This window comes from Melanerpes formicivorus, unplaced genomic scaffold (genome assembly GCF_026170545.1).
Source record: "Melanerpes formicivorus ecotype bairdi unplaced genomic scaffold, bMelFor1.0.p_v2 SCAF_43, whole genome shotgun sequence".
Lineage (NCBI taxonomy): Eukaryota > Metazoa > Chordata > Aves > Piciformes > Picidae > Melanerpes > Melanerpes formicivorus.
In genome coordinates this window covers 789,550-815,159 of record NW_027142395.1, presented here as the reverse complement: position 1 = coordinate 815,159, position 25,610 = coordinate 789,550, and the positions used below count along the sequence as shown (strand labels likewise).

General features: G+C 44.9%; 1 protein-coding gene across 3 annotated transcripts; it reads left to right on the top strand.

Annotated features, from left to right (window-relative positions):
* The first annotated feature begins 434 nt into the window (after nt 1-434).
* SUPT7L (SPT7 like, STAGA complex subunit gamma) lies at nt 435-23,986 on the top strand. Of its 3 annotated transcripts, none has more exons than XM_068158811.1 (5): nt 435-881; nt 11,187-11,511; nt 13,264-13,501; nt 18,540-18,833; nt 22,201-23,986. In XM_068158811.1, the coding sequence occupies exons 1-4, from the start codon at nt 469-471 to the stop codon at nt 18,800-18,802; spliced, it is 1,239 nt and encodes a 412-aa protein (XP_068014912.1). In that variant the 5' UTR covers nt 435-468; the 3' UTR covers nt 18,803-18,833; nt 22,201-23,986. The 3 variants fall into 3 exon arrangements, with proteins under 3 accessions (XP_068014912.1, XP_068014911.1, XP_068014910.1); XM_068158810.1 differs by lacking the exon at nt 435-881 and adding an exon at nt 1,200-1,421 and having other exon boundaries at nt 23,530-23,986; XM_068158809.1 differs by lacking the exon at nt 435-881 and adding an exon at nt 1,200-1,421.
* The last annotated feature ends 1,624 nt before the right edge of the window (nt 23,987-25,610 follow it).

Sequence of the window (25,610 nt, the reverse complement as noted above, 5' to 3'; positions counted from 1 at the left end):
AGGCCCGCAGCTGAAGCTGGGGCATGGGAAGGGAGAGCGGGCGGGAAGGCCTTCTGGGGACGGGGGGCGAGCGGGGGGCGAGCAGGGTGCGTGCATGGAGTTTCTCCAAGCAAGTCAGGGCGTACCGTGGGTCCTGCTCAGTGAGGTGCCGGCGTGGCCCAGCCTCTCTTACAACCACATCTCTCGTTTGTTTCTTCCCTTCCCCTCCTCCCCAGGTGAAGCAGCAATGTAATCGGTGAGCTGCCAGCTTTGGATCCTGATGCCACTGTGGAAACTGCGCTGCTTGGTGAGGCGCTGAGCGGCTGATCTCTTGACAGTTATAATTTGCTTTATTCAGAGAGTCACCCCAGCTCCAGGTTCTGTTGGTTCCCAAAATCCAGCACTTTTTCCTCTGGCGAGGCTTCTTTGTACTACAGTATTTGTTAGCTGCCCTTTGGACTCTTAGGACAATACACGTCCTGTGTGACAATGCTGCGGTATTGGGGTGAGATTCCAGTTTCATCTAACCAGGCCAACCGCAGCTCCTTTGACCTGCTTCAGCGCGAGTTCCGTACCGTGGAGGTCCAAGATCCTCCACTGCATCAGCCATCTGCAAACAAGCCACGACCGACCACCATGTTGGACATCCCCTCAGAGCCCTGTAGCCTCACAATTCACACCATTCAGCTCATCCAGCACAACAGGCGGCTGCGCAGCCTCATTGCCATGGCTCAGGCCCAAAACCAGCAGCAAGCAGAAGGCATAAAAACTGAAGATAATGAACCTCTGCCATCTTGTCCAGCCTCTCCACCTCTCCCTGATGACCTGCTTCCTCTGGATAGCAAGACCCCCAAAATGCCATTTCAGCTGAGGCATAGTGACCCAGAGAGTGATTTCTACAGGTGTGTTGGTATTTCTTTGGGCTAGTTCTTGGCTGCAGGAAGGCTGAGTGGTTTTAAATGTATATGTGAATTCTTGTCCGGCCTTTCCACCTCTCCCTGATGACCTGCTTCCTCTGGATAACAAGAAGAGGAGGCTCAGAGGAGACCTTATTGCTGTCTACAGCTACCTGAAGGGAGGTTGTAGCCAGGTGGGGGTTGGTCTCTTCTCCCAGGCAACCAGCACCAGAACAAGAGGACACAGTCTCAAGCTGCACCAGGGGAGGTTTAGACTGGATGTTAGGAAGAAATTCTTCGTAGAGAGAGTGATTGCCCATTGGAATGTGCTGGCCAGGGAGGTGGTGGAGTTGCCATCATTGGAGGTATTTAGGAGGAGACTTGATGGGGCCCTTGGTGCTATAAGTTTAGTTGATTAGATGGTGTTGGATGATGGCTTGGATGTGTTGATCTTGAAGGTCTCTTCCAACCTGGTCTATTCTATTCTGTGGCCCCCAAAATGCCATTTCAGCTGAGGCATAGTGACCCAGAGAGTGATTTCTACAGGTGTGTTGGTATTTCTTTATGGTAGTTCTCGGCTGCAGGAAAGCTGAGTGTTTTTAAATGTATATATGAATTCCCATAGCCTGAAGGATCAAGCAGTTGTATGTAAAGAATAATACTATCTTTGAAGAGGAAAGATTTAGATGTCTCCTGTGTGGATAACATGCACACTGTTTAAAGTAAACGTGCATTTGTTTCCTGTCTGTTGGCCTCTCGGCTGTTAGGATGTTAGGAAGAAGTTCTTCATAGAAAGAGAGATTGGCCATTGGAATGTGCTGCCCAGGGAGGTGGTGGAGTCGCCATCACTGGAGGTGTTTAGGAAGAGACTGAGTGAGGCACTTGGTGCCATGGTTTAGTTGATTAGATAGTGTTGGATGATAGGTTGGACCCGATGATCTCAAAGATCTTTTCCAACCTTGTTAATCCTATCCTATCCTATCCTATCCTATCCTATCCTATCCTATCCTATCCTATCCTATCCTATCCTATCCTATCCTATCCTATCCTATCCTATCCTATCCTATCCTATCCTATCCTATCCTATCCTATCCTATCCTATCCTATCCTATCCTATCCTATCCTATCCTATCCTATCCTATCCTATCCTATCCTATCCTATCCTATCCTATCCTATCCTATCCTATATCATTGATTAAATAGTATTGCCACCACCTCCCTGCCTGCCCCCTCTGACAAGCGCTAGATTCACAAGGAGATACTGCAGTTCTTGGAGAATCTCATCATTATTTGTCAGGGGCATGCATTTAAATTCAGGGATCAGTTCTTACTACTCAAATTTTCTGTTCTTAGATCAAAGACTCTGCACTGATGAACCTGATGTTGGAGAGGGTAATACATTTTACTGTTTAAAATGGGGACAATGTTCATCAATGAAATAGGATTTGTCAGTTAAATGCCACTGAGACCTTGCCTGATGTGTGGTTGTAGAAAATGCATTTTATTGAGGATGCTGCTTTTGGTAACATAGTGTCTGTGAACAGTAGAGTGATTCTTTAGTGCTGTGTGTGGAGAAGGACCATCATCCTTCATGGAAGAAGTAAAGTAATTAGTCAAGAGGGGTGAAGGGAAATCCAGTTCTGTGCCAATGAAGTCTGTAACTCCATCTCTTTCTGGTGCTGTGATTTGTAGACCGAAGCAGTTATGTCCTATCCGCAGTGTTCTGCTCTGCCTTCTCCCTGCTGGCTTCAGCTTTCACTTCAATTTTCCGTGGCTGTGTCCATGTCTTGGGGGCAGTGTTGTCTTTTTGTTGTCCCTTGGGAGCTTCAGGGGTCCGAGTAAAGAGGTGTTATTTAGCAGTCATCAACCACATGGGGGAGTTTAAGGACCAGATTGTAGAAACTGGAGAGACTATTTCGTACTGAGATGTTCTGCGGCTGGCAGAGAGTGGGTTTATAATGAGCTGCAGTGTAGCCTAGAATTTAATTGTGTGCTTGCTAAACCAAGCACATTTATGCTTTGAGTTTGTTGTTGCATGTTTGTTCTTAACTGTTTTAAGGCACTTACATGAATTAAGAATAGCAGCTGCTGTTAAAGTAGTGAAAATGGTTAGACCATTTACTGGCACTTGTTGTTAGTATGTGAAAACAATTTAAGGAAGACTGTTCTTTCCCTTGGTAAAACATGATAGTGCTTAGTTTTATGCTGCCTTCTGAAGTGTCACTGTCAGTTACTGTGCTCAGCTAAATGTTTATTTTAGTTCTATTTTCTTTGGCAGTAGCCTGGGTCTAAGAAGCAGTATATCTGTGTATTTAGGCAGGGGAAGAAAGGAAGATAAGCGTGGCCAGCCTGAGTGGCCAGTCATGTCTTCTCGCATTTCCTTGTTATTTATCTTAATCCTTAGACTCCACATTCTTGTCTTTTGTTATCCACTGGATTTTGTTTTGCCTCTCTTTGACCCCACCCTATACCTGTAACCCCTGCCTCCTTGTCTCTTTTGAGGTGAGTAAAAGGGAAAGCCTAATTTGCTGTTATTTTTCAGTTGTTTTGAACTTTTCAGCCCCTTAAAATCTGTACCATGAGCACTTTAAATGACAATGCTATTCTTCTCCTCCATTTCTCCAGACTGTTTATAAATATGTTGAAACAAAACCTAATTCTGTCACAGATTCCCAAGGGTATACCTGTGCACCACAGAAGACATCTTTTACATGCTTGCTTGTTGATGGATTTGGAGGACTCCAGTAGGTTTGTGAAGAAGGTTTTCCTTGTACAGAAGCTGTCTGGACTCTCTCTGAGTTTAACAGATTTATCCATTGGTCCTCTAATTCTGTTTTTATAATTTCTCTGTATTTCCTTGATGCACCAGGATACATCAGGCTTCCCAGGTGCAGTTCTTCATATTTCTTCTGAAGCTAGTAGAAGAAAATGTTCTCATATTTTCTGTTTTCTGGTCCTGGGGGGCCAAGGCAGTTTAAAGCAAGAGTTGACTTGCCAAAGCTATTCAGCTATTTCATCCTTGAATTCCTTTAGTATCCCTGGATGAATTACCATCTGGTCCTGGTGATTTGCAACTGTTGATGTTACAATTCTTGGAATACACAATAAGGGATAACATTTGGTTTTGGTTGGTAGAGAACCAGAAGGTAAACTTAAGGCATAATCATTGAAGAATGAACGGGAGACTTGAAACTACCATTTGAATGAGGCTCTTGCCGCAGTATGGCTGCTAGCTTTTCCTTCTTTGTTCAGCTTACTCTGATTAGCATGGATCCATCTTCAAAAGAAATCTAACCTACTCGTTGTGTGTCTTTTCAGAGGCTTTTTCCTGTGTGTGCATGGTTGATGTCCTAAACAGATTTATCTGGCATTCTCTCATTTGTGTCCCTGACCATATCAGACATGTGCTTTGCATTGAAAGAGAATTTGTGAATGAAATGGGGAGCTTGCAATGGGAAGACAGTTTGTGGTTAAGACATGTCTATACAGAAGTAGGGGAGCACATGTTGGTGGGCTAGCAGGTTTAGTGCTGGGAAGGATTTGGAGCATTAGAAGCTAGAGCAGGCAGGACATGCATTTGGCTTAGCCCCTAAACTGTCTGGTCTTCTGGATTGGGCCACTGGGACCCAATTGATTTTCCAAATGTTATCTACTACCATTTGACATTATCTATTTTATACCTGTGCAGCCTTCTGTAGCCATAGTAGAGGTATTTAAAAAGGACTAGGTAGAAGGTGGTCCTTTCTCAAAAGGAATTAAGTTTTTGGTTTGAGTTAGTGTGCTGTGTTCTTTGATGCACAGACAAGTATAATCTTGATTTTCCAATGCTCTCCTTTGTTTTACTGTTTTGGGGGAAATGGCTGTGAAGCAACCTTGTTGCACCTAATTTGGTAGAAATTCATCTCCACAATGTAATGTTTCATAAAATGGATGTGTTATAGGAAAAACAGTCCTTCCCTCCATCTGCTGCTGGCTTCTGCTTACCTAAGAGGGAGCAGAGCACTTGAATTCATTACTGCAGCTGAGTGAACATCGGCTGTTGATCCTTGTTCTGACTTAGCCCAAACACTTTCCCCTGAATATAGCTGCATGAACCCTGAGATTGCCTTTTCTCTAAGACATACAAGAGGGGAGCTTGGGTGAATGGATTGTGGTACCTCTGGAGAATGACTTGTTGACACAGAAAGTGGACGTTCTGTGGATTCTGGAACCTTATTGATCCGGAAAATAAGCCTGGTTGGTATAAAAGGACACTTGTTTCTGTTCTAAAGTTCTGCACGTTGCATGTTTGTGGCAGCAGTGAGAGATGGCTGGCCTTTGGGTCTGAGGAAATTATGGCAGGTTGATTTTTTGTCTGGAACATTATGTAGTGTTGGCAACCCTTATATAAAAACATAGATACTATAAGAAATATAAAACTGAAGACTATTAAGTGAGTCAGGATTTGTGATAAATCTCCTGCTGTATATTCACAGAATATATCCAGGAAAGGGCAACAAAGCTGGGGAGGGGTTTGGAGCACAAGGCCTATGAGGAGAGGAGAGGGAGCTGGGGTTGCTTAGCCTGGAGAAGAGGATGCTGAGGGGAGACCTTATTGCTGTCTACAACTACCTGAAGGGAGGTTGCAGCCAGGAGGGGGTTGGTCTCTTCTCCCAGGCAACCAGAACAAGAGGATACAGTCTCAAGCTGTGCCAGGGGAAGTTTAGGCTGGAGGTGAGGAGAAAGTTCTTCACTGAGAGAGTTGCTAGCCATTGGAATGTGCTGCCCAGGGAGGTGGTGGAGTCACCATCCCTGGAGGTGTTCAAGAAGGGAATTTGATGTGGCACTTATTGCCATGGTTTAGTAGCCATGAGGTGTTGGGTGACAGGTTGGACTTGATGATCTTTGAGGTCTCTTCCAACCTTATTGATTCTATGATTCTGTATCTGGATGACTAAGCTCTTTGCCTATGGTCAACAGTTTAAAAATGTTTCCAGTGCCTTTTTGGGAAGGCTTGACATTAGGTAGCTGCTTTCAACTTAAATCTGTCTATAAGACTGATTTGTAGTTTATGTGCATTCTTATCAAACAGTAACTGAAGGTTAAAGGAGATGAATTAAAAAAAAAAGGTATTTTTTTTGTTTGTTGTTTTCCATTAATGGGTACAACAACATTTATGTTTTTCCTGTCTAATTGGGTTTTAATCATCTCTCTTTATTGTTTATTGTGGGAAGCAGCAAAAAGAGAAGGATAGATTAGAACAGATAGAATTAACCAGGTTGGAAAAGACCTCTGAGATCATCGAGTCCAACCTATCACCCAACACCATCTAATCAACTAAACCATGGCACCAAGCACCCCATCCAGTCTCTTCCTAAACACCTCCAGTGATGGTGACTCCACCACTTCCCTGGGCAGCACATTCCAATGGCCAATCACTCTTTCTATGAAGAATTTCTTCCTAACATCCAGCCTAAACCTCCTCTGGTGCTGCTTGAGGCTGTGTCCTCTTGTTCTGGTGCTGGTTGCCTGTGGGAGGAGAGACCAATCCCCACCTGGCTACAACCTCCCTTCCGGGAGTTGTAGACGGCAATAAGGTCTCCTCTCAGCCTTCTCCAGGCTATGCTAACCCAGCTCCCTCAGCCTCTCCTCACAGGGCTTGTGCTCCAAACCCCTCCCCAACTTTGTCCTGAATAAGCAGAATAAAACAAAATTGACCTTCCCAAGAACAGGAATTGGGAATCTGGATTTGAGTACAGTACCTGAAATGTCTTTTCTGTCTGACTGTAATTGATTAGACTTCAAGTTGATTATATCCCTTTAAGCATAGTGACCTAGCTGCATATTAATATTGGCAATTAGTTCTTTTCCTCTAGGAGTTTAAAAGAGATATAACAGTCTCTGCTGCTTCTGAGCACTGATATGCATTGCTAAGTGGTTGCTGTGTTCTACTTTACAAGTGGCTGAGTATCCTGCTTGGGCTTGCCAAATTCTGTGTCTAGTTTAAGTTTGTTCACAGTGTTTTGATTGAATGGCAGATTTGATTCAAAGGTTCTTTATTTATCTTTGTATTAATAGTAGTCTGATGTTTGGTGGTTTTGGTAGCATATAAGGCTCTTAACTGGTGGCTACATGACAGCTTGGTATGTACTTTATCTGTGTTAAAAAATGAAGAGATTGTTTTTTATTGGCATAAATGTTGATTATTAGGGGGAGGTGATTCTCTCCCTGTACACTACACTGGTTAGGCCACACCTTGAGTCCTGTGTCCAGTTCTGGGCCCCTCAATTTAGGAAGGATGTTGAATTGCTGGAATGTGTCCAGAGAAGGGCAACGAGGCTGGGGAAAGGCCTGGAGCACAAGCCCTATGAGAGGCTGAGGGAGCTGGGGTTGCTTAGCCTGGAGAAGAGGAGGCTCAGGGAAGATCTTATTGCTCTCTACAAGTGCCTGAAGGGTGGTTGTAGGCAGGAGGGTTTGGTCTCTTCTCCCAGGCAACCAGCACCAGAACAAGAGGACACAGTCTCAAGCTGTGCCAGGGGAGGTTTAGGCTGGATGTTAGGAAGAAGTTCTACATAGAGAGAGTGGTTGCCCATTGGAATGTGCTGCCCAGGGAGGTGGTGGAGTCACCATCACTGGAGGTGTTCAAGAGGAGACTTGATAGGGTGCTTGGTTGCATGGGTTAGTTGATTAGGTGGTGTTGGGTGATAGCTTGGACATGGTGATCTTGAAGGTCTCTTCCAACCTGGTGTGGTCCAGTCGTATTCTATTCTATTCTGTTCTGTTCTGTTCTATTCTATTCTATTCTGTTCTGTTCTGTTCTATTTTTATTGTCTGGTTTTGTTGGATGTTTATTTGTTGTTTAGGTCTTTCATTGTGTTGTGACCGCCTGGTCCGAGTGTTGTGTAAGACATATGGCTGTGTTAGAGCTGTCACGAGCATGTGGAGAGGGGGGCGAAGGAGATGTAAAACCAGTACAGGTGACACTTGGTTTATAAAGGAACTGAAGATCTTTTAATTAATTTTGTCACAGCACTTGCTGTCTTCTTTATAAAGTAGTTACATAATTGAGTAAAAATTGGAATGTGAATCATTTCCCAGCATCGAATAACTGGGATGATTCCATGACCTGGGATCTACATGCTGCCCTTAATAACCACTTAGAAATATCATCATCTACAGCTTTTAATATAGTGTGATTCCCTCCCCCCCCCCCCTTTCTCTGGGTTATCAGAAAGTGCTGAGCTGACATTCTTAAAACTGATTTTCATCCTGGTAGTTCTAAGTTTAACCTTCCTTTTTTCTCTCCCCTGAAATTCGACCTTTTTAACTGCTGCATTTCAGTGGTTTTCTGTGGGTCAGACCTGAGGATCAGAATGAGGTGAGGCTCTGTGAGCCAGTGTCTGTGAGACTGAAGGGTACTTAATGCACTTGTTGGAGAAACAAGACTAGCAAGAATTTTATAGAATTTTATAGACTAGAATAGAACAGAATAGAATAGAATTAACCTGGTTGGAAAATACCTTAAAGATCATCAAGTCCAACCTATCACCTAACACCATCCTATCAACAAAACCATGGCACCAAGTGCCTCATCCAGTTTCCTCTTAAAGACCTCCAGTTATGGTGACTCTGCCATGTCTCTGGGCAGCCCATTCCAATGCCCAATCTCTCTTTCTATGAAGAATTTCTTCCTAACATCCAGCCTAAACCTCCCCTGGTGCAGCTTGAGACTGTGTCCTCTTGTTCTCCTGCTGGTTGCCTGGGAGAAGAGGCCAACCCCCACCTGGCTACAACCTCCCTTCAGGTAGTTTTAGAGAGCAAGAAGGTCTCCTCTGAGCCTCCTCTTCTCCAGGCTAAGCAAACCCAGCTCCCACTCATGCCCCAGAAAGCATGTTGCTGTCCCTGTAGTGTTTAATCAGGCCTTGTTAATGGAAAGAGTGTGTGGTGATACACAGGTAATACAGGGTGAGAGGAAGGCAAATCTGAGGACGGGCTGCGGAAGATGTTGAGAGAAATAGATCAGAAACGAATGAAGGGTGAAATTGTTAGCTTAATTCGGCCATTGGTGCTGAATGAAGTGTAAAAGTACATAAATACCATACTTAGCAAAAAGGAAATCTGATTTTTTGACATTCAGCATTGAAGACTGTTCTAATGATCTGGGCACATACATCACATTTAATTGTGAGTTGAGAAATCTGGCAGAAATATATTTACCTTTTAGAGGCCTTGTCTTACCTCATCTTGATAGTAGGCTAAACATGACCTGGGGGTACTGATTGACAGCTCACTGAACATGAGCCAGCAGTGTGCCCAGGTGGCCAAGAAGGCCAATGGCATCCTGGTCTGGATCACGAACAGTGTGGCCAGCAGGAGCAGGGAGGTCATTGTGTCCCTGTACTCAGCACTGGTTAGGCCACACCTTGAGTCCTGTGTCCAGTTCTGTGCCCCTCAGTTTAGGAAAGATGTTGAGTTGCTGGAAGGTGTCCAGAGAAGGGCAACAAAGCTGGGGAGGGGTTTGGAGCACAACCCTGTGAGGAGAGGCTGAGGAAGCTGGGGTTGCTTAGCCTGGAGAAGAGGAGGCTCAGGGGAGACCTTATTGCTGTCTACAACTCCCTGAAGGGAGGTTGTAGCCAGGTGGGGGTTGGTCTCTTCTCCCGTGCAGCCAGCACCAGAACAAGAAGTTCAGTCTCAAGCTGCACCAGGGGAGGTTTAGGCTGGATGTTAGGAAGAAGTTCTTCATAGAAAGAGTGATTGGCCATTGGAATGTGCTGCCCAGGGAGGTGGTGGAGTCACCATCCCTGGAGGTGTTTAGGAAGAGACTGGATGGGGTGCTTGTTGCCATGGTTTAGTTGATTAGATGGTGTTGGGTGATAGGTTGGACTCAATGATCTCGAAGGTCTTTTCCAACCTGGTTAATTCTATTCTATTCTCTTTTTTCCTGTGTGGAATTTCAGCTTGTTAATTCATCATTAATAAATGAATGATGTTTGAAGTGCTCATGACTGTTGTTCTCCATCTCCTCCGTGCTGTGTGATAACTCTTTTCTGCTTTGCAATGCTTCTCAGAAGAGATCTCAAACCCAAGGCTGAGGAATCCTCCTCTATGGTAGAACCTCTCCAGGGCTAGTGTTGACTTCTTTAGTTGCATATAGGGATACTTCTTTCACTCTTGGGCTTCATGACTTCTGGAAATGAGGTCAGGCAGATGGTTGTTTTGGCTGTAGTGTACTGATATGCAATATATGTGTATCCCTTTTCTTGCTTTTTATGTGTGTCTTTTGCATTCTATATTCAGATCTTGTCTATCCCAGAAGCCTTTGTATCTGACTATTAGGCCTATGACATCAGAGATAATAAGGAAGAAAAATGTAATTAACTGAGAGGGGAAATGATTTGCATTCATGTTATTTAAAATGCCTTTTTCTGTTTGTGTCAAGGACGCATTTAATTCACATCTCCAGGAGAAAAGCTCTTGGGTGGGAAGGGAATTATTTAAGGGTTCAGAAGATTTGCATCCCATATTCATGCATCACCCAAGGAATCTTCCAGCATTAGAAGGGAAAATAGGAATTGTCAGAGCTGCTTTAGAGCTATAGGAAGACTGGAAAATCAAATCAACTCTTGCTACATAGTGTTCTGTGGTGGTTTAGGCTAAATGCCTCCTGTTGCCACCACGCAAGCTATGCCTGTGATGTCCCGAGGGTCCAGCCCAGTGGGTGGACATGGGAAGCTATGTATTTCATCCCGTAATATCCTGCTCCCTATAAGACCACCAGCAAGGTTCTACACTTCCTCTTTCTTCCCTCTCCACTCCTATGGAGATGGTCCCTATCTGGTTATGGAGGGGCAGTCATCTCAAGACCTCTTGGGCCTGGAGGAGAAGGGGGAAGGGCAATCTCAGATCTGGCCAGCTGAGATTAGCCTAACAGTGGAAGGGGGGGAGGAGGGAAGAAAGGGCCGTGGGGGTTTTGGGTGTACCCTCAGGTGGGGAGAGGGGAGTGTTGGGATACTTCTGGGTATGCTTTGGGATCTCTCTTGTCACTGTGCTTGTGGTTCTCTGCAAAACATTCACTGCTTTTCCATTTAAACTTTCCACCACTTCTGCAATCCGTTTGTCTGAGTCTCATTTTTTGTCCTGTCTGTGGTGGGAGGGAAGGGGGGATGGGCCCTGCAACCCACCACATGTCCCTATGTAATGGGGAAGCTGTGGACAGTCTCAATCAATCTGCTTTCCCTTTGTACATCACCTTATTATTGACAACATCTCTTCAACCAATACATTCCTTTGAGTTTTTGGAGGTGTGCTATTTTTGTCTTTTCTGGTTTGTAGGGGAAAAGGGGAGCCAGTGACTGAGCTGAGTTGGTCCTCCTGCCGGCAACTTCTCTACCAGTCAATGGCGACCATCCTGGCTCACACAGGCTTCGAGTGTGCCAATGAGAGCGTCCTGGAGACTCTGACAGACATCGCCCACGAGTACTGCCTGAAGTTCACCAAGCTGCTGCGCTTCGCTGTGGACCGAGAAGCTCGGCTGGGGCACACCCCTTTCCCCGATGTCATGGAGCAGGTCTTCCACGAAGTGGGCATTGGCAGCGTGCTCTCGCTGCAGAAGTTCTGGCAACACCGCATTAAAGATTATCACAGCTACATGCTTCAGGTGAGAAGAGCAATAGGCACTCATGGCACCAATAAATATACCTCCAGTAAATATAGCTCTGGTTTGTCTTTCAGCAAGTCCTGGGTCTTACTGAAGTAAATTCCAATTACAGAACCTCTTGGGTGTGAAGGTGACGCATCAAGGCAAAGAGAAAAATTATTTTTTTGACCGGAATGTAGAGCTGGCTATTTGTTTCCATGCAGAGGCTTACAGTGTTTTACTGATGGTTTATCATAGAATCAAGGAGGTTGGAAAAGACCTCAAAGATCATCAAGTCCCAGCTATCACCAAACACCTCATAACTAACTAAACCGTGGCTTTAAGTGCCACGTCCAATCCCCTCTTGAACACCTCCAGGGATGGTGACTCCACCACCTCCCTGGGCAGCACATTCCAATGGCAAATCACTCTTTCTGTGAAGAGCTTTCTCCTCACCTCCAGCCTAAACTTCCTCTGGCACAGCTTAAGACTGTGTCCTCTTGTTCTGTTTGCCTTGGAGAAGAGACCATCCCCTTCCTGGCTACAACCTCCCTTCAGGTAGTTGTAGACAGCAATAAGGTCTCCCCTGAGCCTCCTCTTCTCCAGGCTAAGCAACCCCAGCTTCCTCAGCCTCTCTTCGTAGGGCTTGTGCTCAAGGCCTCTCCCCATCATTGTTGCCCTTCTCTGGACACCTTCAAGAGTCTCAATGTCCTTCTTAAATTGAGGGGCCCAGAACTGGACACAGGACTCAAGGTGTGGCCTAACCAGTACTGAGTACAGGGGCAGAATGATTTCCATGCTCCTGCTGGCCACACTATTCTTGATGCAGGTCAGAATGCCATTGGCCTTCTTGGCCACCTGGTCACACTGCTGGCTCATTCATCCATCTGTCAACCAGTACCCCCAGGTCCCTTTCTGCCTGACTGCTCTCCAGCCACTCCGACCCCAGCCTATAGCTCTACATGGGGTTGTTGTGACCAAAGTGCAGCACAGAATCACCAAGGTTGGCAGATGCAGTTCACTCTCACCCTGCACCTGGTTGCTGTCTTATTCTGTTCTTCATACAAGGCTGAGGTCCACAGTTGCCTCTGTATTTGGAAGTATATCTAGAAGGCTGTTCTTCTTCCTTCTTGCTCCTGCTGTTGAAAAACTCAGTGGTGTAAACAAACATTTAGCAGCAGATGAAACCTGAGGTTTTTTATTTAATTGCTCATAGTTGTTAACGTTTCTGGAAGTACAGGGTAGTTCTAAATACCATTCTTGTATTTGTTTCACTTCTCTGACTGAATAAAACTGTGAGTCTGACAGAAGGTACCCAGGCTTTGCCCAGTGGTGATTACAGTGCTGATAAACATCCTGAGATGCTTGTCTTTTGTTAATGCTGGGGATCAATTGGTTACTGGTGGAGGGGGGATGGTCTTGCATGTAAAATTAAAAAGCAAGACAGAGAAACTTTCCTGTTGTTTTATGCTCTGTTCAAATTCCTGGGCCTCTTCCTCACTGCCTACGACGTAAATGTGCTCATATTTATCAAGCAGATGTGTTAAAAGTGTTGAACCTCTTGTTAGAATCCCTTGTTACAGGACAGAAGATGTTCTTAGGGAGGAAAAAAAACTCTTTCCTGTGTAGCTGATAACCTGTTTACTTGTTCATTCAGGTCAGATAAGGTTAATAATCTGGAAAGAGAGCGCACTGCAATGTAATTGCCCTCAGAGTCTCTGAAGTCACTCTGACCTTTTTGGCCTCTTTTTCACCCCTGCTGATGTTTAACAGGTTAGCAAGCAGCTCTCTGAAGAGTATGAGAAGATTGTCAACCCTGAAAAGGCAGCAGAAGACACAAAGCCTGTGAAGATTAAGGAAGAACCTGTTAGTGATATCACCTTCCCCATAAGTGAGGAGCTGGAGGGAGATTTGGCTTCTGGGGATCACTCTTTGCCTGTTGGAGTCCTCGGAGCTCAAAGTGAGCGCTTCTCAGCCAACTTGGAAGTAGAAGCTTCCCCGCAGACTGCAGGTAGAGGTTTCTTCCTACTGCTGGAAACAATCTTGTTAGCTGTTCCATCTGATCTTGTTTCCATTTTTAATAGCAAGTCCCAGTGTGGAGAAGGAATTAAAAAAAAATAGGTTTTAATAAAAACATTTGGATGGGAGAGAAACTGTTCCTTCCTTGTCCGAATACACAACCAAAGAATCAAACATATCAATTATGCAGTGTTGTTAAATATTTGCTCCATTTGTGGACCCAGTAGAACACAAAAAAGCTTGACATGGTGTTTATTTTTAGGGGATTGTTAAAGTTCCTGGCTTTATTCATGTGAGGCCCAGTGCTGGGCCCCATGCTCTCAGTGCTGGGCCCCGTGCTCTTGAACATCTTTATTGATGATCTGGATGAGGGCATTGAATCCATCATCGGTAAATTTGCTGATGACACCAAGCTGGGGGCAGGAGTTGATCTGCTGGAGGGTAGAGAGGCTCTGCAGAGGGACCTGGACAGGCTGGACAGATGGGCAGAGTCCAACGGCATGAGATTGAACACATCCAAGTGCTGGGTTCTGCAGATTGGCCACAACAACCCCATGCAGTGCTACAGGCTGGGGTCAGAGTGGCTGGAGAGTGGCCAGGCAGAGAGGGACCTGGGGGTACTGGTCGATGGTAGGCTGAACATGAGCCTGCAGTGTGCCCAGGCAGCCAGGAGGGCCAATGGCATCCTGGCCTGCATCAGGAACAGTGTGGCCAGCAGGAGCAGGGAGGTGATTCTGCCCCTGTACACTGCACTGATTAGGCCACACCTCAAGTCCTGTGTCCAGTTCTGGGCCCCTCAGTTTAGGGAAGATGTTGAGTTGCTGGAACGAGTTCAGAGAAGGGCAACGAAGTTAGTGAGGGGTTTGGAACACAAGCCCTATGAGGAAAGACTGAGGGAGCTGGGGTTGCTTAGCCTGGAGAGGAGGAGACTCAGGGGTGACCTTATTGCTCTCTACAACTACCTTAAGGGAGGTTGTAGACAGGTGGAGGTTGGTCTCTTCTCCCAGGCAAAGAGCACCAGAACAAGAGGACACAGTCTCAAGCTGTGCCAGGGGAGGTTTAGGCTGAAGGTTAGGAAGAAGTTCTTCACAGAGAGAGTGATTGCCCATTGGAATGTGCTGCCCAGGGAGGTGGTGGAATCACCATCATTGGAGGTGTTCAAGAGGAGACTTGATAGAGTGCTTGGTTGCATGGTTTAGTTGATTAGATGGTGTTGGGTGATGGGTTGGACACGGTGATCTCAAAGGTCTCTTCCAACGTGGTCTGGTCTATTCTATTCTATTCTATTCTATTCTATTCTATTCTATTCTATTCTATTCTATTCTATTCTATTCTATTCTATTCTGAGGTAGATTTGCCATCCCTGATTTGTGAACTAGAGTATTTGATGCAGATAGGAGTGTTGGGTTGGTTTGTTTTTTCCAGTCTGATGTAAAAAAGACACCCCCCCCCCAAAAAAATGTTGGTTTTGTTTTTGATGTATATATTTTGGTTTAACAGAGACTAGAGTTTTGTCCTTAGTTCTAGAAAGCAGAGTACTGAATATTTTACTATTTTTTTAACCTTTTGGGGCTCTTTTCAAGTTAGTTTTGGATTCTTATCCAGAGATTCATGTTACATGTAACTTTAAGGCAATGTTCTTTGTGGCTGGAGTAAATTCAAGACCTTGTATAGTTTGGGCACTTAATAAGTTTTGGGAGATTCTAATGATACTTGGTAAAGTCCTTTATATATTTTGAAATTACTCTGATAGTGACAGTAAGTGTTTTGTGAAAGCTCCTCTGTGAGTTATGTGAAGTGGGCTTGTTGGAGTCTCTTTTATTCTAGCATTTCAACCCCCAAGCCTTCTGTAGTTAGCTGAGGCTGTGGAAAGTGAGATGGTAGGTAAAGTAATGGGGTATGGAGACTGCACTATTTTCCTCAGGGTGTCATCCCTTGATGTTGGCATTGGAGCACACTGGGAGCCAGCATGGGAGGATCTGCTACTGCTGTGCCTTATCTGTATAAAAATTATATTCCATGCACTGTTTAGTAGTGCTAAATTTTCTGGGAAAATCTTTCCTTTTCCCTCCCTCCTTTTCCCTCCCTCCTTTTCCCTCCCTCCTTTTCCCTCCCTCCTTTTCCCTCCCTCCTTTTCCCTCCCTCCTTTTCCCTCCCTCCTTTTCCCTCCCTCCTTTTCCCTCCCTCCTTTTCCCTCCCTCCTTTTCCCTCCCTCCTTTTCCCTCCCTCCTTTTCCCTCCCTCCTTTTCCCTCCCTCCTTTTCCCTCCCTCCTTTTCCCTCCCTCCTTTTCCCTCCCTCCTTTTCCCTCCCTCCTTTTCCCTCCCTCCTTTTCCCTCCTTCCTTTTCCCTCCCTCCTTTTCCCTCCCCCCTACCAGTTTTGATTGTTGTTTTATTTTATTTAGTAGAACCTTCTGAACTCTGGAAATCCCTGCAGTAATAGCTATTTCAGTTAAAAATCTGGTTAAAACCCAATGAAGTCTGTCCTTCCATTAACCCTAGGCTAAGTAGCTTACATAGTGAAGTGAGAGTATGCCTCTGAGTTCATTAGTTTGGATTTTTTAAATAACACATTCTGGTTAAGTTTAAAAAAGCACAAACCCATGTGGTGTGTTTCTGAAAGCTGCTATTGTTTTCCATAGTACCTTTGAAATGTGAAGTGCTTGCGTTTTTGTGGGAGAGGGAACAGCAGCCTCCTCTGGCCCATCTGGGGTTGTGAGTGATTCATCTGGAAAGCATTGTATTAGCATCTACCACTTGAGACTCAGAGGTTAGCATGCTAGCTGTATATTAAATGCCTCTTGCCTCTCTGATACCGAATTGATGTTTTCTAATTAAGTATACAAGTGCTCTGTTCCTCCTTGAAAATCCCTCTTCACTTCACAAGGGCCTGTGGAAATCTCATCGCTGTGAGAAGTCCCAGTCTAGAGGTGGGCAGGCTGAAGAGCATAATATCGTAAGGAGTGAGAGAAAGCTGCTGCAATTAGGACACCACCGTCTCAAAAATACGAGTGTGAGGCCCATAGAGAAGGCAGCAGCAGGGCTTGGAGGTCAGAGGGCAAAACTCTCGTTACAGTCTCCGGGGTCCCGCTTGTGTTTCTGCTTATGCCTGACGTGCGTGTGGGCTAGATACTTAGTTTCGTTGCAGCTGGGGAAACCGAGGCAAATTTAGGACTGTGTTCCTCCACCCAGCCGGATAACCTGAGGATTAGCTCATTTGCAAAGTACTTTGAAGTTAAAGTGCTTTGAAGATGAAACATCCCGTGGTCCTGTGTCGATGCTTAAGTACTGTTAGTCATTAGTGACACTCACGCTGGCAGGTGATAGAGAGGAGTAAGGCTGAGCAATGAGGAGCCGTTGATGAGAGAAAGACACAGTAAGTTTAGGGAGTACCTTTGATTATTGTGTAGACTAAAGCTGCAACTCTGTGGAACTGATATTGTTGTAATGATGTGCTCATTGTTTTTGAGAGGAGTGCTTACAACTAACATAAAAAGGACTTTTCAGTAAGGCAACTGGACACCAGCAAGCGCTTCTGTTCTGGCTTGTTGTTTGAGTGTTGAGCTCATGTAGGATTTGTTACCATAAAGGCCTCCAAAACCTTGGTTTGGATTAAGCTGTTTTGGCAAAGATTCCTGACTCCATAAGGGAGAAGTCACAGTGTAAACATATGGTGGAAGATGTGTTCTCCATGCAGGTGCTAGTAGTGAGGGACTAGTGTCAGTGATATCAAGCACAGCAGCAGGTTTGGCTCAGTGCAAGAGGGTTGGTTGTGCTTTCAAACTAGCCAAGCTTCCTGAGACACTGGTTTCCATGGAATGGAATGGAATGGAATTGAATGGAATGGAATGGAATGGAATGGAATAGAATAGAATTAACCAGGTTGGAAAAGACCTTTGAGGTCATCGAGTCCAACCTATCACCCAACACCGTCTAATCAGCTAAGCCATGGCACCAAACACCCCATCCAGTCTCTTCCTAAACACCTCCAGTGTGATGGTTTTTTGTTAATTTTTTTTTCCATGTGAATTTAAGCCCACTCCAGATTTAAAAGTGAGAAGCTTTGAGTCTTTGTTCAGTTCTGATCTGTTTATGCCCACCTCAGCAAGGGGCCCAATTAATGTCTTCTTAATAGGATTTTTCTCTCTTGAAACTAGAAATAAGCTGAAAGAGTGCAATATATAATTATTGCTCCTGGGGAAAAAACCCAAACATGTGGTGTTGCCAAGAAATATGGTTTCATAATCTTGTACAGAAAATCCTCCATCTTCTCAGGTTGTGCACTACTCCAGACATTAAAAAAACAACAAAAAAGAAGAGAGAGGGAGCTGTTTCCCAGAAGAGTGTCTGCAAGGTTGAATTAAGAGTGTTTCTTTCCTTTCTGCTGAAGGATGGGATGAGACCTGTGATCTTTGAGTACAAGGAGGCAGACAGTCTGGTGGCTGACTGCAGCTCTAATGTCCCTGCTTTTCAGTGCTGAAAGTCGGGTTTGAGGCTGTTGATCTGCCTGCTCCCCTGCCCGCTCACTTCACTTCCCTTGCAGAAGTACCAGAAGTCTAGTATGTCTCACAGCTTAAAGGAGGTTGCTGATGTTGCAAGGACCTCATTATCATGAATGACTTCTGGATTGCCTCTAAGCCCTGCTTAGAGTCCATGTGCCGTTGGTGTATTCACTGCTGCTGACACACTGCTTCTGTAGAGTGATATGGGCTCTTTGTTTCTTCTGGATGATTTCTGTGAAAGGGTATCAGTTTTAAAGCAACAATTACTGGGCTATTAAAGCCAACAGACATTTATTTATGTATCTCTCTCTCTCTCTCTCTCTTTCTCTCCTCCTCTCTCTCTCTCTCTCATTATTTATTTATTGTTTCATGCTGGTTGCTGTGTTTTAGGATTTCTCCCCACCTGGTCTAGTTCACCTAGAGCTTTCCTTTTTCTCATTCCTTACCAGTGCTGCTGTCCCTTACATCTTCATGTTGTTTGTAATTTGCCTTTTTGCTCAGTTACAGCTGTGTGCTTTTTCTTTCTCTAGGGGCTGAGGTGAATGCTTCCCCTCTCTGGAATTTGGCACAGGTGAAAATGGAGCCACAGGAAAATGAGGAGGCCAATGTACATGGCCATGGGGTCCTAGGCAGTGATGTCTTTGAGGAACCAATGTCAGGCATGAGTGAAGCTGGGATGCCACAAAGCCCCAATGGCTCTGAGAGCAGCTATGGTTCTCATTCTGCTGACAGTCTGATGGGATCCTCGCCCGTCTTCAACCAGCGCTGCAAGAAAAAGATGAAGAAGATGTGAAAAGAGATGGACTTTTTATTTAATCCTGGTGGTATGTAATAGACTTGAACTAAGAGAACACTGTGATGGCTATAATTGATTAACAGGGCTGGCCCTGGTGTGAGGGACCTTGCATAAAATTCCTGTGAGACATGATGTATAGAGCACTTCAACTTCCCTCTTTTCTGGCTTCTGTAACTTCATCCTGACTCATGGTGTCATGCCTTGCTTTGACAGGTAACAAGGAAGTCATTAGTGGAAAGCAGTTTGTGAGGAAATTTGCTGAATCATGGAATCATTGAATACTTTGGGTTGAATGGACATCCTGAGGTTTCTAGTCTAGTTCAGCCAGTTTGATCAGATTGCTCAGGGCCTTGTCAAGTTGAGTTTTTAGTGTCTCCAAGGATGCCAAACCTCATTGGATATTTTTCCATATTTAACTACTCTCATAGTAAGAAAAAATATGTCCTTGCATCCAGCTGGAATTTCCCATGTTCCAACTTGTGCTCATTGCCTCTCTTTTTATTGTTGTATGTCTTCCCCAGCATGCCTGTTAAGTGGTTGTTTACAATGAGAGCCTTTTCTCTTTCTAAATCTGATGAAACCAAGCTGTCTCTGCCTCTCCTTGAACACCTTGTGCTTCAGCCCCCTAACCAGCTTTGTGGCCTTTCATTAAAATGCTGCAGTGTCCTTCTTGTCAGGGTGAGCACAGATGTGGATAAAGTCCTCCAGATATGGTTTCACAAGTGCCGAATAGAGAGAAGCAATCATTTCCCTCATTGTGCTGGCTGTATTCTTGCTAACTGTTGCTAACAAGGCAGAATATTTCACTGGTGTGGAAAGCCTTGCTGCTGACCTCACAAAGATGCTGTGCAGTGGCCTTAAAGTGCCATCAGCCAGCTCCTTCACATACATCCTGTCTGGTTCTGTGGCTGATCCGTATGGCTGATTGCCTTAAGCTGTTGATCGACTGTTCTTCCTCTGGTGTAGGTTACACTCTGCTAGTAGACCCATGGATCTGGCAGGCCTGAAGGCAGACCTTACCAGTGAAAACAGGCAATAAAGGTGTTAACTATACTAGCTTCAAAGTGCATGATTGTGACCAGATTGCCTGTGTCATTCAACAGCAAACTTGTGTTCTCTTTAACCTTTCTTAAAAAAGCCCTTCTCCACATTTCTTACCAGTTTTAAATCCAGCTGAGCTTTGACTTTCCTAGCTGTCCCTAGACACTTGGTCTGTGTCCCTATATTCCTGCTGGCCAAGCCATTCTCTGTACCAGCACACACCGGCATACTCCCACCTCTCTGTACTTTTATCTGTGTGTGTTTGAGCTCAGTCAGAAGTTCCTTGATCACCTGTGCTGGTCTGCTGTCATGTCTCCTTTGCTTTCTGCTTGTCAGAAAGGGCTGTGCTACTTTGAGCAGGCTGCCTTTGAGGAAAAGGCAGTACTCTCAGGCTCCTTTAGTAGGCCAAGGCAGTCCCTCCTGGGATCCTGCCAAGGCATTTCTTAAATAAACCAAAATGTGTTGTCCTAAAGGTCCAGAACTTTCTTTGTCTTGTATGTGTTACTCAGGATTTTAAATGGCACAATTCCATGTCTGCTGCAGCCAAGGCCTTCATGTTGTCCACCAATTCCTTGTTAGTAACAAGTCCAGCAGAGCTTCTTCTCTAGTTGATTTCTTGATCACCTAGTCAGGGAAGTTGATATGATTTTTCAGGAGAGAATAAAACCAGCTTTTACTGTTGGTGTGTGCTGGTACTGGCAATGCAAATTTTTCCTTTGCTCTCATTGGATTAAGTTCAGCAGCTTCAGATTGGCTGAGGACATTGTTATCTTGATGACTTAGTCTGAAATAAAATCTATTTTGCTGCTTGCTTTCATGGCTCAGCTGACTGATGCCATTTTTTTTTTCTTGGTTCTGCACAATCTTCAGTTGATCCACTCAGTCCTTGCCTTGATTCACTGACTATCTCTCTCAAAAAAAAAAAAAGCTAGAATGAACGTGAATCAAGAATGAACAGCTCCTGAAACTGGCATTCTACCTGTAACCCATCTGGGATGTTTGAGGGAGATTTACCATACCTCCCACTTGTCCTTAAAATTGCAAGTTTATCTTTTGAAAGAATGAGCTCCAGGCATAGCGGGTTTGTTTTTGTATGCCATGCCTAGCCTTAATTCTTTTTTCTTAACTGTATTTCTCTTCCACTTTATAGAAGTGGAAGACACACATGAAATTTCTCAGTGTTTACTAAGAATGTGTGACCACAGGCTTTCTTGGATATTGGAGGTGAAATTGTCCATCACAGTTTTAAAGGTTTCATCTGGAGGGTAAATTCCAGCTGTTTGGAGCCTAGTCAGTAGCAGAACAGCAGACCAGCCAGTGTATTGGGAAAACTTTATTTTGATTGTCTCTTAGTTACCATTCTTCAGTCTGGAGAAGGGAAGGCTCCCAGGTGACCTAATTGTGGCCTTCCAGTATCTGAAGGGGGCCTACAAGAAGGCTGGGGAGGGACTTCTCAGGATGTCAGGTAGTGATAGGGCTAGGTGGAATGGAATGAAGCTGGAGGTGGGGAGATTCAGGCTGGAGGTGAGGAGGAGGTTCTTCACCATGAGAGTGGTGAAGCCCTGGAATGGATTGTCCAGGGAGGTGGTTGGGGCCCCATCCCTGGAGGTATTTAGGCCCAGGCTGGATGAGGCTCTGGCCAGCCTGATTTAGTGTGAGGTGTCCCTGCCCATGGCAGGAGGGTTGGAACTAGATGATCCTTGTAGTCCCTTCCAACCCTGACCGATACTATGATACTATTAGGCATACTGCAGTGTCCCTTGTTTTCCCATCTGTAAGAAAGAGGGTAGTAGTATTTGTATTTGCCTCTCAGATGTGTGTTTGAGATTAAGGTACTGTTCAAAAAAGGCATTGTGGTCCTTCAGAGTTTTGGAGAGCTGTGAGCTTTCCTTTGATATGGATAAAACTATTTCTGTCTGTAGAATGGAGTACCCATATGACATTGCTTTTAAGTACAGCTGCTTATCCTGAAGAAATACAACACAGTTGTGCCGTTCAACTGCGCAAGCGCAAGGAAGGCATTTGGAGTGGTATCTTGTCACTCAGCTCTAGATGTCTAGAGCTAAATTTGTTCCTCTGGGCCACACTTGCAGCTGAAGAGGAACAGTTGTTCCTAGGTCACCATTCATCTGGGCTTGAAGTGAAAGGATAAAGCGGGGCAGATGAATGGCAGTTTTAGCAATGTTTGGTTTTGCTCTGCGTGCCCATAAGTTGAGTTCAGCCTGACTGCCCCAGCTGGAGACATCCACCCTGTCAATGTCTGAGTTAAGTGACCTGACTTTAGCCCTTCCTGTTTGGAAATTGGAGATTTCTTCTGCTCATCAGGTGCTTTTTCTCTTCTTCACATTTTGTAGAGCTCACAGTACTGGGCCAAAACCAGACTACCAGACTGCTTATCTTACATGAACCAGCAGATCAGTGTTGTCCACAACCCACTGAATGTTCTAGACCGAGGATTCAAGACTCAGCTTGATTTGGCCCTTGTGTCTTTGGAACTGTGTGAGAACACCTGTCCTTGGGCCTTTTGCTGTAGATGCTTTGCCAAACTGTTGTAGTAAAGTATTCTTGAAGCCAGGGCACCTAGATAAAGTCCCTTGCACTGTTTTTAGGATCTAGAGGACAGAGTGGCTGCTGCCTGCATTGTTTCCTCATTTGCAAGATTCCAAGTGTGCTAAAAATGCAAATCTGCTCTTCTCCAGGGCTTTGGTTAAAGCCTCCCCACTGTCGGTCTGACACACTCCTGTACAGATGTTCACTTACTTTTAATTGTGTTTTTGTGTTTCACGTCACTTTTCTACACTCATTTCACCATGTAACACATGCTCTGCAACAAACCAAGCCTGACTGCCTCAAGTATATTTAAATACGGTGGAAATTCACCCTCCATTGATCCAGCGGTGTCGTTGCAGTGCAAGAGAGAGGTGTTATTGATTTTCCTTAGGGTGCATATTTATGCAGAAATACAAAGTGCATCAGCATTGCTTGTACATTTTAAAAAGTCAGCAGAGTAAAATCTATACCTCCCATTCCCCCCATGATACTAAGTGTTCCTTCTGACATTTGTGTGCTCAACATTTCCTTTTTTGCAGGTGGAAGCTTTACCTTCTTGGTCAGCCCTTCCCCTCTGAACGTTTACCATCCTTAGATTCACAGTGGTGTTCAGCATGCATGGACTAGTGGAATTTCAGATCTAGCTTACAAAGTCAGGTGCAGACAGTATGCTTTTTTGATGAATCAAATAAGATGTTGTTAGGTGTTAATGCAGCCTTGAACAGCTACTGAGGAGTTCATTAACTGTGTAATTCCCAATTTCGAGCCACCGTTAGATTATGCAGCGGGTGGAATGAAGTTCAGATCTTCCAGCTGTCTGGCTTTGCTGGTCCTGGGTAAAACCCTCTGCTGACTAACCTGCCTCAGTAGACTGCAGTTCTGTTAGTTCTTTCATCTTTCTCCCTTCTTTTTCCAAAGGTGGCTGTGTGGCAAATCGGAATGTTGAGTATTGGCCACATCTGTATCCAGTAGCATCGATGTCTTGCTGATTTATTTTGCCGTGATTGAAATTGGTGGGAACTTAGATATCAATTTGGAGAGCAAGATCTGTGAATTACTTGGCTTTTGAAGTGTTTTGCATGGGAATCATAGTGGATTGTAGTTGAGAGAGCTCTATTCCTTTTCCCCTCCAGCAATACCTTTTGATTCGTTTTGAAGAGTTTTGCCTGGCGTCCAGCACTGAACTTTCCCAGCATAAATGGCAGTGTGACAACTTGAGTGTACAGCTGTATGTCATCTGTGTGCTACACACACACTGACTTAATTCCAAGGCCAACCACACTAATTTGAATATACATAATGCTGTGTAGAAAAAGAGATGTTTCCTGCATAGAAATGTACAATGGAAAAAGAAAACAGGAAAATGGGTGAGGCCAATCTGATGATGTGCTCAATTCTCAGACTAGTGTTCTGTGTGAAGGATGTTTGACTTCAAATGTTTTTTGTACATGTGTGTGAATGAAATATGTAAGTTTGCTTGTGTTTATATGGAACAAAGTTGCTTGGAACTGTTTCAGGGTTGTTCTTTTTTCCCTTGCTCTCCTGGAGAGAGTAGCTTTGTCATTTCTAAGAAAATAAAAAACAGTAAAAAAAAACCACCTTAAAAGTGGTGTGTGGAATTTGTTTGTTTGTTTGTTTTGAAGAATGGTGCTTTGAGTGTAAAGCCTGATTTGGGGATTGTGTCTACACTTAGGTGGATGAGGCACTTGGTGCCATGGTTTAGTTGATTAGATGGTGTTGGGTGATAGGTTGGACTCAATGATCTCAAAGGTCTTTTCCAACCTGGTTAATCCTATCCTATCCTATCCTATCCTATCCTATCCTATCCTATCCTATCCTATCCTATCCTATCCTATCCTATCCTATCCTATCCTATCCTATCCTATCCTATCCTATCCTATCCCATCCTATCCCATCCTATCCTATCGCATCCTATCCCATCCCATCCTATCCCATCCTATCCTATCGCATCCTATCCTATCTAGACTTTGTACGCCTGAATAAGGTGCTGAGATGGTGATTTATGATAGAATGGAATGGAATAGAATGGAATAGAATTAACCAGGTTGGAAAAGACCTTTGAGATCATTGAGTCCAAACTATCACCCAACACCATCTAATCAACTAAACCATGGCACCAAGCACCCCATCCAGTCTCTTCCTAAACACCTCCAGTGATGGTGACTCCACCACCTCCCTGGGCAGGACATTCCAATGGCCAATCTCTCTTTCTATGAAGAACTTCTTCCTAACATCCAGCCTAAACCTCCCCTGGCACAGCTTGAGACTGTGTCCTCTTGTTCTGGTGCTGGTTGCCTGGGAGAAGAGACCAATCCCCACCTGGCTACACCTCCCTTCAGGGAGTTGTAGACAGCAAGAAGGTCTCCCCTGAGCCTCCTCTTCTCCAGGCTAAACACCTCCAGCTCCCTCTCCTCTCATCATAGGCCTTGTGCTCCAAACCCCTCCCCAGCTTTGTTGCCCTTCTCTGGACATGTCCCAGCAAGTCAACATCCTTCTTAAACTGAGGGGCCCAGAACTGGACACAGCACTCAAGGTGTGACCTAACCAGTGCTGAGTACAGGGGCACAATGACTTCCCTGCTCCTGCTGGCCACACTGTTCCTGATGCAGGCCAGGATGCCATTGGCCTTCTTGTCCACCTGGGCACACTGCTGGATCATGTTCAGCCTACTATCACCCAGTACCTCCAGGTTCCTTTCTGCCTGACTGCCCTCCAGCCACTTTGACCCCAGCCTGTAGCACTGCATGGGGTTGTTGTGGACAACAACTGTATTATATTCTACTCTACCTGGAGTAGACTTTGTAGGCCTGAATAAGGTGCTGGGATGGTATTGGTGTTAATGTCACAACCAGGGAGACGAGATGTGGCCAGAGAAAATGGGAATTTTCCATCTCATGGATGCCACTGTTAGTGAGCTGCAGAAGCAGTATTAGTACCACCATGCTCTTATTGGTATTCATCTAGCATACACAGACTGCTATTTCTGTGACTGCTTGCATATACTTCTACTGCTTTGTTGTGGTTTAACCCCAGCTGTCTACTGGGCTTCAGTCAGCTGCTCGCTCACTGCCCCTGGGTGGGATGGGGGAGTGAATAGGAAGAGTAAAAGTGAGAAAACTCATGGGTTAAGATAAAAACAGTCTAATAGGCAAAGCAAAACTCACATGTGCAAATGAAGCAAAAGAAGCAATTC